The 9,075-nt window shown below is 50.2% G+C and overlaps 1 protein-coding gene across 6 annotated transcripts in view; it reads left to right on the top strand.

The window, feature by feature from the left end:
* LOC101642081 (glutathione S-transferase A2) overlaps positions 1-9,075 on the top strand; it is a 62,456-nt gene that overhangs the window by 27,611 nt on the left and 25,770 nt on the right. For 3 of the 6 annotated variants that reach the window (XM_045294814.1, XM_004696355.2, XM_045294815.1), the window contains exons 3-7: positions 1,749-1,800; positions 2,843-2,975; positions 4,569-4,710; positions 7,039-7,170; positions 7,976-8,252. In XM_045294814.1, coding sequence (XP_045150749.1) covers positions 1,749-1,800; positions 2,843-2,975; positions 4,569-4,710; positions 7,039-7,170; positions 7,976-8,101 — 585 coding nt within the window. In that variant the 3' untranslated portion in view covers positions 8,102-8,252. Of the gene's footprint in view, positions 1-1,748; positions 1,801-2,842; positions 2,976-4,568; positions 4,711-7,038; positions 7,212-7,975; positions 8,253-9,075 lie in introns of those variants that run through there. The other 3 variants (XM_045294816.1, XM_045294817.1, XM_045294818.1) reach the window with 3 other exon arrangements.

Below are 9,075 nucleotides of genomic sequence, written 5' to 3' on the forward strand. Positions count from 1 at the left end.
CCCCCGCCTCCCCTGCCGTACCCCCACAGGAACCCTCATTCTAGTCACTGCCTCTATAAATCCATCCATCCCGGGCTTCGTATACTGAAAACAGACAACTACATCACAGAGAGCCAAGAGAACTGCCAACGATGACGGACGACAACAGAGAAGCCCTCATGGAAGAACGAAGAGGAAGAAACGCAAAACGTAACAGATATTAAAAACCAAACCAAGCACAAAGGGCATCACGAGGGAGATCAGATGCCAAGGTGTTAACCATTGAGGTCTAATCTCTCATTTCAATCTGCTATGGTCACCTCTTCAGTACCAGGCGACTCCCTTCCCTCGATGCTATGAGCCAACAGGCCCAAACAAGCCAACAAAATCTAAGTGCAGCGATCTCGGGTCGTTTCCTCTTCATAAAGGAGCAACCTGTTTGCACACGGCCCCCCTTCTGCTCTGTGGTTCGAGAGGCTCTGTGGGGGAGCCCCAGCCAGAATGAGCTCCTCCCAGGAACATGGAGCCTGGGGCCAGGCTGAGAGCGTCCTGACTTCCCAGCCTGGAAGGACAGAGTGGAGGGCTGGGAACTGCCCACTGACCTGCTCAGGTCTCCCGGGTCCTCCGTGCCCCAAGGGTGACCGTCATAGCCCATCCCTCCCACTGGCCTCCAGCCACTTCCCATGCAACACCCCCTCACCTAGTGCATCCCCACCGCAGCTTGAGGCCCACTCACCATCCCATCTGGTTGTTTTTGAACCGGGCACTTTGACCACACTCGGGGTGCCTGGCCTGTGGGATTGTATGGAGCCTTTGCAAATGCTACACCGGAAGGAGCCCCGTGCTCACACTCAGAGGAGAACATGGGGGCACACAGAGGTTCCTGAATGAGCAAAGGTCACAGAGTGAAAAAGGTGAGCCTCAAACCCAGGAAGCCAAATCAGAAACCAAACTTGTGAGTGCCAGGAGTGGTGAAATCACACCAGACCCACGGTTTATGGGCAATTCTGTGTCTCCCACATGTTGCATGAGAGGAGACAGAGAATTGCAGGAGTGGGAGCCTGACAACCACGGGAACCTGTTTTGCCCTGAGGGAAGCTGCCCTGAGAGGAGGCGAGGAACATTATGGCTGAGACCGGTATTAGTGGCAGACATTTAAATGGCCTCCAGTCTAGAGAGGTAGAGCTCTGGTGGAGGGAGTGGTTACATAGCGGGCTGCCATCTGCAAGGTCCACAGTTTGAAACCTGGCCTCAGGAGAAAGATGTACCTTTTTACTCCCATAAATAGTTAGTCTTGGAAACTCAGAGGGTCTGCCATCCAGTCCTATAGGTTCCCTATGTGGTGGCATTGTCTTGATGGTGCTGAGTTTTGGTTTGAGTTTGGCCCAGCGGTGCACCCTACTATGGGGATACACACTGTCCTATCCTCATGAGACCTGGAGAAACTGTCCCAAGATGCTTAACCTCCTGAGGAACCACAACCTCTCCAGTCTCCTCCCCCCAAGGGCATTCTCCTCCCCAATTCTCACCTAAGGTCAAGGACAAGATGGAAGTTCAGGGACCTTCAGGAAGGAGCAGCCAGCTGCTGCCCTCGGGTCCTTTGCTTGGTGAATCTGATGGAATGAATCCACAAGGCCACCATCAGACTCCCCTTGGCAAATTCACACACCTTACCTCCGCCATTCCCGTTTGAAAGCTCTGCCGCACCGCTGACTGTTGGAACAGGATGTTTTTCCTCTTTATTTTTTTTTATTGTCTCTGTTTTACAGTTTGAAGAGAAATTTATAGAAACCGCTGAAGACCTGGACAAACTGAGAAATGGTAAGGGCACTTTCCAACAGTCCGTGGGGGAAGTTTTTGTACCTGACAGTGCCTACATGGTTGCGTGGTGGGAGCTGGGGTGGGACAGAGGGAGAGAATTGCCTGAAATATAAGGTGTGGCTCTGCTGGGGCAGGTCTGGCAGCTAAGAATGGTTACAATTCTAGGAGTTTTTGCTCCAGGAACCGCTTCTGTGCCCACCTTCTCCCCACAACCTGTCCCCCACTCCCACACCCTCCCCGGCCCTGAGAAGGTCCTCACTTTGCTCTGTCAAGCTTCTGTGTACCATGAAGGAGCCACAAATCCTTTAGGATCCCACACTGTCCTGCACCCAAAGATACACAGACACGTGCATCCGAGTGAAAGGAGGCAGCTGAGGGGTGGCAATGACCTTGCTTTCTCATCCTTATGGCCTGGGACAAGGTGATAAAAACCAACACAACACACTCACTGCCCCTGAGCCCAGGCTGACTCAGAGTGACCCTCCAGCACAGGAGAGAGCTGCCACGGTGCGATGCTGAGGCTATAACTCTGGGTTTTTGATCCTACAGCTCTTTAGGGGAGAACAAAGGCCCATCTTTCTCCCTCAGAGCTGCTGTGGTTTCAATCTGCTGACCTTGGGGTTAGCAGTCTGACAGGTCACCAGTCTATCACCAGGGCTCCCGGACTGAGTAAGAGCCTAGCGATATTGCAGCCTCAGCTAAAGGAGATCAGGTTGAACAAGTTGAGAGGCCAGAGGAGGGGGAAGCTGAGTAAGGAACAGCATCCAGGGGCCAGGGAAACAGCCTGCCCAGCACACGCACCCGGGCCCATGGTGTGATGGAAGGAGCTCAAATCGTCACATAAGTGAAATAACAGGAAAAAACCAGTGGGAGGGCAGGAGTGGATGACGATAAGCAAAAGGAAGACTGTGGTGAAGCTCAACACCAGAAGCTTAAGCTTATTTTCATCTTATGTCGTATCAACAAACATTTGTTTTCATCCTTAAAGAGTGAGATCCACAAATTATTGCGACCTCACCTGTTCTTTTCTTTCATTCAAAAGATGGAAGCCTGATGTTCCAGCAGGTGCCCATGGTGGAAATCGATGGGCTGAAGCTGGTGCAGACCAGAGCCATCCTTAACTACATTGCCTCCAAATACAACCTCTATGGGAAGGACATCAAGGAGAGAGCCCTGTACGCCTCCTTCCCTCTTCCCCCATCAGCACATAACACGGGGAGCGGGTAGACGCCACCTGGACTGCACAGAGCATGCTGGGGCTGCAGGAGAGGCCCTGGGGGCAGGCGCCCAAGGCTGAGAGGGCCCCTGCAGGGCATCCTGGCTGAGCAGCAGGCTGGGCCTTAGGCATGCTGATGGAGGTCCAGCACAGCAGAGGCCTGTGGAGAGAGGGGGTGGAGAAGTAAGGGTGGACTTAGGGCATGGTCAGGGCAGAGCCCAGTGACAGAGGTTTTCAGATACTGAGGACATAGAAGGCAGAGAGAGACCAAGATCATTTTGTAACATCTCAGGGTTCCAGGATGTGCATACCAGCTGCCGCCGGAGACAAGAACAAAGTATCTGAGTGTCTAGAGAAGAAGGCTGAGGACAGGAGGGATCAAAGGGGCTGGTTCTCAAGTCCCATCCTGATCCAGTGATGAGGAGAGATCTAGCCAGTCCAAGGGGCCAGTGGACTTGGTATAGTGAGCAGAGGCCACAGCCCTAGGGCTCCTTTGATAACAGAGGTTCCCTGAACTATCCAGACTCAGGCTCATTCACCAGTCACAGAGATGTGAGGGTCAGAAAGCTGTTACCTGGGCTGGACGGACACACACAGGGGGGTGACTGTGAACTGGTACTGCCTTCCTCTGGGGAAGATGCAGATGCTCTGAATTTAATGGTAGTCCTGAACCACGTGACACTCTACACTTTCATGCATGAAATTTATGCTGTGTGGGTTATGCTTTGAGAAGCAGGTATTTTTAAAACTGATAATGTTGGACAATATGAGTGTCATTCATTGAACAGAGTTTTATGAGTAAAAAGCATCAAAATGGCAAATGTTTTGGACACACACGCACATGCACACACACACACACACACACACACACGCACACACACACACACACACGCACACACACACACACACAATGATCCCTGAGCTATTGGAGGAAGTTCAGTTTGGAAGGAAAGACAAAGTAAAGCTCCCTGGCATATGCATTGGATAGAATGATTTCAATGATGGCTTATTGAATCCATTTCAATCATGGATTTCAATAATTGTTTCACATGGTTGCAATCCTCCTAACTAGGAGGATCATTTGATGGGGATTGAGGAAGGCATGGTCAGAGGAGGGCCACAGTATGTGAGATGGACCTGAGTGTGTACGGACATGAGAGGGGGGGGCATGCCTGTCATGGTGGTGGTCTTGTGACCTCTCTCTTGAGAAGACGTTGGTGACAGGCCTTTGTCCATATACCTCACAGTAGTGTTGGTAGGACAATTATGACAAGCCTTAGAGACAACGTCTTTTGGTGCTTGCAGTGAGTCTATCAATTCTGCATTGGCTTTGACCTGCAACAGGTCACCTGGGTTCTCGATCCCTATATTTGCTCATGCGTTGAACAAACATGTTAGACGTATGCATACAATATGTCTACCGTCAAAATAGAACGTGAAAGCCATAGCACCATGACTGGCCCCCAGTAAGCACGCGGTGCAGGAGAAGCTCCTTCTGAACGACAGAGTCCCGGGCGGAGACCTCTGACAGCGGCACATTTTTGTCTTGCAGCATCGACATGTACTCAGAAGGGGTGGCGGATTTGGGTGAGATGATCCTTTTCTTGCCATTAACTCCACCTGGGGAAAAAGAGGCCAAGATCGCCCAGATCAAAGAGAAAACTCTCAACCGTTATTTCCCTGCCTTCGAGAAGGTGAGTGCAATCCGTGTGGTGCTTTGGGCAACCCAGACTTCATCGGGCAGCCAAAGACCAGAGCTGGGTATGTCTGGCACATTATCCTTCAGTCCAACAAGCCACACTTAATATCTAGACTCTCCTTCATAATAAAATAAAAAACAAACCAAAAACACCCTAATGCATATTAATCTTTAACAATTTAATAAAAATTGACTGTGAAGACAGTTTTGTCAGTTATAAAGCCAAGGTGTAATTGTTCCAAATGTTTCCATTTCCTAGGAGCCCGTCTGCAATTCTCTAATGGACAGGATTTCATAGCCGTCTGTCAGGCTGGCCTTTGGAGCAAGGCCAGGGTTCAGACCAGAGTGTACAGAACAGGATTTCGATCAGAGGGGTTGCTGTCATTAGATGCCACCGAGTTGGTCCCAACTCATAGCAACTGTCTGCTCCACAAAACAAAGCAGGGCCCTGCCCTGTACCAGCCACACCATTGGTGTTAGGTTTGCGCCCATTGTTTCAGCCACTGTGCCAGTCCATCTCATCGAGGGGCTTCTCTTTCTCTCTCTCTCTCTCTCTCTCTCTCTCTCTCTCTCTCCCTCCCTCTCTCACTCACTACGCTCTAAAGCATGATGTCCTTCTCCAAGGACTGGTCTCTCCTGACAAGAAGTCCAATGTACTTGAGATCAAGTCTAGCCATCCTGGCCTCTGCTTCTTCCAAGCCATCCAGGGTCTTCTCCATAAGATTTATTCAGGAAGGTTTCTTTACAAGGATGGGGATTGGGCAGCTAACATCAACATGTCCTCCTACACATCATTCATTCGTTGATTCAACTAATGCTCCTTCATTCCTTGTAGCTTAGGCCCGATTCCAAGAGTAAGAGATTCCAGAGTGTCTTAGGCTGGACTCTCTGGAGAAGCAAGACCAGTGACTCATAGACATGAGTGTATGTCTAGAGAGATGTTGCAGAAGGCGCGCTGGGGGTGTGGTTGTTATGCTTTGTGCTGAGCTGTGAGGTCAGCAATTCAAAGTCACCAGCCAGCTCCATGGGTGAAAGAGGAGGCTTTCTACTCCTGTGAAGAGTGACAGTCTTGGAAAACCCCCAGGGCCATTCTACCCTGTCTTATGGGGTCGCTCCGAGTCAGAACTGATTTGGTGGTGGTGCGTTCGGTTCTAGATACAAGAAATGGTGCGTCCACTAGTAAAAGCAGGCAAGTTTCAAGTCTGTGAGTCGGACGAATCCAGTGGAAGCAGGTGCTGAAGAACCCAAGACTGGCAGGTCAGATAGCAGGCGTCTGGCTGCAGAGGTACATGCCTCCGAGCTGGCAGGCTGCTGGTAGCTTCTAAGACTGCCAAGCACTATAGCAGGCCACTGGCTCGTGTTCTCAGAATAGAAGTTTGATGAACCAGATGCAGGATCCAGACCCAAGAAAAGGCAACAAGTTTTACCACAGTGTCCATTTCTATTGGACATGAGGAGATCGCATCATTGGAGATACCTAGGTTATCATTGCCAAACCACTGAGAATGCTGGCTCAGCTAAGTGACCACCAATCCTTAACTGTCACAAATGATAATAAGAAAAAAGACCTTCATGACTCTTGTGATGCTGAAAGTTCAGGATACAGTCACAGAAGACAAGCTATACAGCATCTGGCAGATTAAGTATATCTGCGACTACAAATACAAATAGCTCCCTCCATGAACATTTGTATTCTGGCTGAGCTTTTGACATTTTAGTTTTGTATGAAATAACTCTGAAACTTCTCCAAGGAGATCCAGTCAGAAAGAAGAGTTGCCAATGTGGCTACCAGTGGTTCATCTTTTAGGTATTGACGTTATGCGTGTTTTTGCTCTTATCCTTTGTATATTATTGGACTATTTTTCTATTTTAGTCCATATTACATGTTTTCCTCAACATTTTATTTGGAATATTTTTAAGATGGAATATGTGAAGATGAATTCAAGGGGACACAAGTTTATTTCAGAACACAGAGAGAGAGAGAGAGAGAGAGAGAGAGAATGGAGAGACTTACCTGAAGCGTGGAGACTCCATGCATTTAAGGGGGTGGAAATGCATAAACCCCATGTGAAGCAGGGCTGGCCTTGGCCCCTGTGGGAGATGCCTGGGATGGGGTGAGAGTGTGCAATGCCACAGTGATGTGGGAAGGGAGAAGAACACCCCAGCCGGCCTTCAGCTGAGGAGTGAGGACAGCAGCTGAAACCCACCCCGTCCCTGAGTCTGAAACCCCCAGAAGGACCAGCAACATGGGAGCGGGGCTGCAGGGTCAGGAGAAACCATCCTGGCCGTGGCAGTCATGGGGGGATGTCCTCTCTCGTTGCAGGTGTTAAAGAGCCACGGACAGGACTACCTTGTTGGCAACAAGCTGAGCAGGGCTGACATTCACCTGGTTGAACTTCTCTACTCCGTGGAAGAGCTGGACTCCAGCCTGATCGCCAACTTCCCTCTGCTGAAGGTGACTGATTTCTGGCCATGGAGGCGATGGGCCATGGACTGGTGATGTTCTGAGCCCCAGCCCAGCCCAGGCCTTGACTCCCCCTCATGTCAGCAAGATTAGCTTCTAGGTCCAGGTTCTGACGCATGAAAAGGCCTTGCTCAGACAAGGACATCTGAAGTGCAGGGTACCCCTCAAACAGGATTTAATCATGAGAAAGAGCCAAGACTCAGCATCTATCTGCCCGGCCCTCTCTCCCATGGCTGCCTCTGGTCGCATCACTCTCTGGGACTTCTTCTCGTTCTGTGTCTGAGTCTGTCTGAGCAGCCTCTTTCCCTCTGATTCCCTACTGGGGCTCTGGCTCCATCGGTCAGATGTTAGGTCCCACCCTGCACAGCTCTCCCTTCTCCGGTCCTTATCTCTCACTGACCAAATGAATTCCAACTGTCCCCAAGGTTTATAGTTTTTTCACTTTCTCTGTCTTTATCATAACTCAATTTCCCTGTATCTTCATTCTGTTCATTGGACACTTTATTGCTGCTGCTATCTGCAGACAGACACACACTCTTCCTTGTATTGCACAAGCACAGTGAATGTACAAGACGTCTCCAAGGATGAAGATGGGAAAGACTGGGAGATGAATTGTCTTCAGGCGAGGGTGCTTTTGAGCAATGCTGCCTTCCTCTTATCTTGCTTTCTCTCTGGGTGTCTGTTTCCCATTTGGGTGCTGAGGGAGGGACTCGGTGGGGGTGGGTCCTGGGGGGTGGCAGGTGTCCTGGGCTGGTCCTCTGGCTCCTCCCTGAGGCTGCGCTGTTGTCCCCTGCAGGCCCTGAAAGCCAGAGTCAGCAGCCTCCCCAAGGTGAAGAAGTTCCTGCAGCCTGGCAGCCAGAGGAAGCCCCCTTTGGATGGGGAAAGTTTAGAAAAAGCCAGGAAGATTTTCAGGTTGAAGTAAAGCAGACATGGAGGCTGAACACATGCAGCACAAGTCTGAAATTGATCAGCGATGAAGCGCTTTCTAAATCCTTCATCCTGGCTGGTGTGAGAATAATAAACAGTTGCAAATTATCTAGGCCAGCTAAATAATAAAACTGCTGTGGACATAATTTAGTATGAGTTGTTCTTTTTATTATAATCTAATATGAAAATAAATAATCCAATATCCCCTGCACCTGTTCTTTTTTTGTGTGTGTGTGTGTTTCCTGTTTGGGATTTGCTGCCAAATTTAAATGCGTGATTCCACCCACTGAGGTCAATTCTGAGCCATAGGAGCCTGTAGGACAGAGTAAAACAGCTCCGACTAGACTGTAGATCGTCACTGGAACAGACAACCTCATCTCTTTCCCTTGAGGTTGCAGATGGGTTTGCACCACTGGCCTAGAGGCTAGCATGACGTAACCCACCATGCCGCCAGGAGTATATGGTTGAAGCCAGATTGGCAGGAACGGCTGAGCCGGAGGCTCATTACCCTACTCTTTCTGCAGACGTTTGAACGTATTAGCCACTCCCTGCTTCTGCGAGGGTTTAGGGCTTCGCAACCTGGGAGGGACTTCCTCGTGTTAGGTTTGGGGGCCAGCCGCCTCCTTTCACATTTGGTTTTACATGAGCCCCTCATTTTTTGTTCCGCTCTGGGTCTCCTAAGCCAGTGCCCCTGACAATCGGTCTCTTGGCAAAACCAAACCCGAACCCAAACCTCTTCTTAGGTCTCTCTGCCATACTCATGCTCTTCTTCCCCGCTTTTATCCAGTGCCTGGTGGGGTGTCGCTGTCACTTCCAAGTTGTGAGCAGTTCCCCTCTCTCCTCCTGTGGCCTTCCGTGGTACCCACACTCCCGTGTCCAGTCCACGGAAACCGCCTCCTCTCTCCTCTGTGAACTTTCCTTCCGAGGCACCCCCCCAGGAATCAGACTTTTATTTTGTCCTTTTTTACT

Source organism: Echinops telfairi, unplaced genomic scaffold (assembly GCF_000313985.2).
Source record: "Echinops telfairi isolate 266 unplaced genomic scaffold, ASM31398v2 ScPeMD7_3533;HRSCAF=4204_1, whole genome shotgun sequence".
NCBI lineage: Eukaryota > Metazoa > Chordata > Mammalia > Afrosoricida > Tenrecidae > Echinops > Echinops telfairi.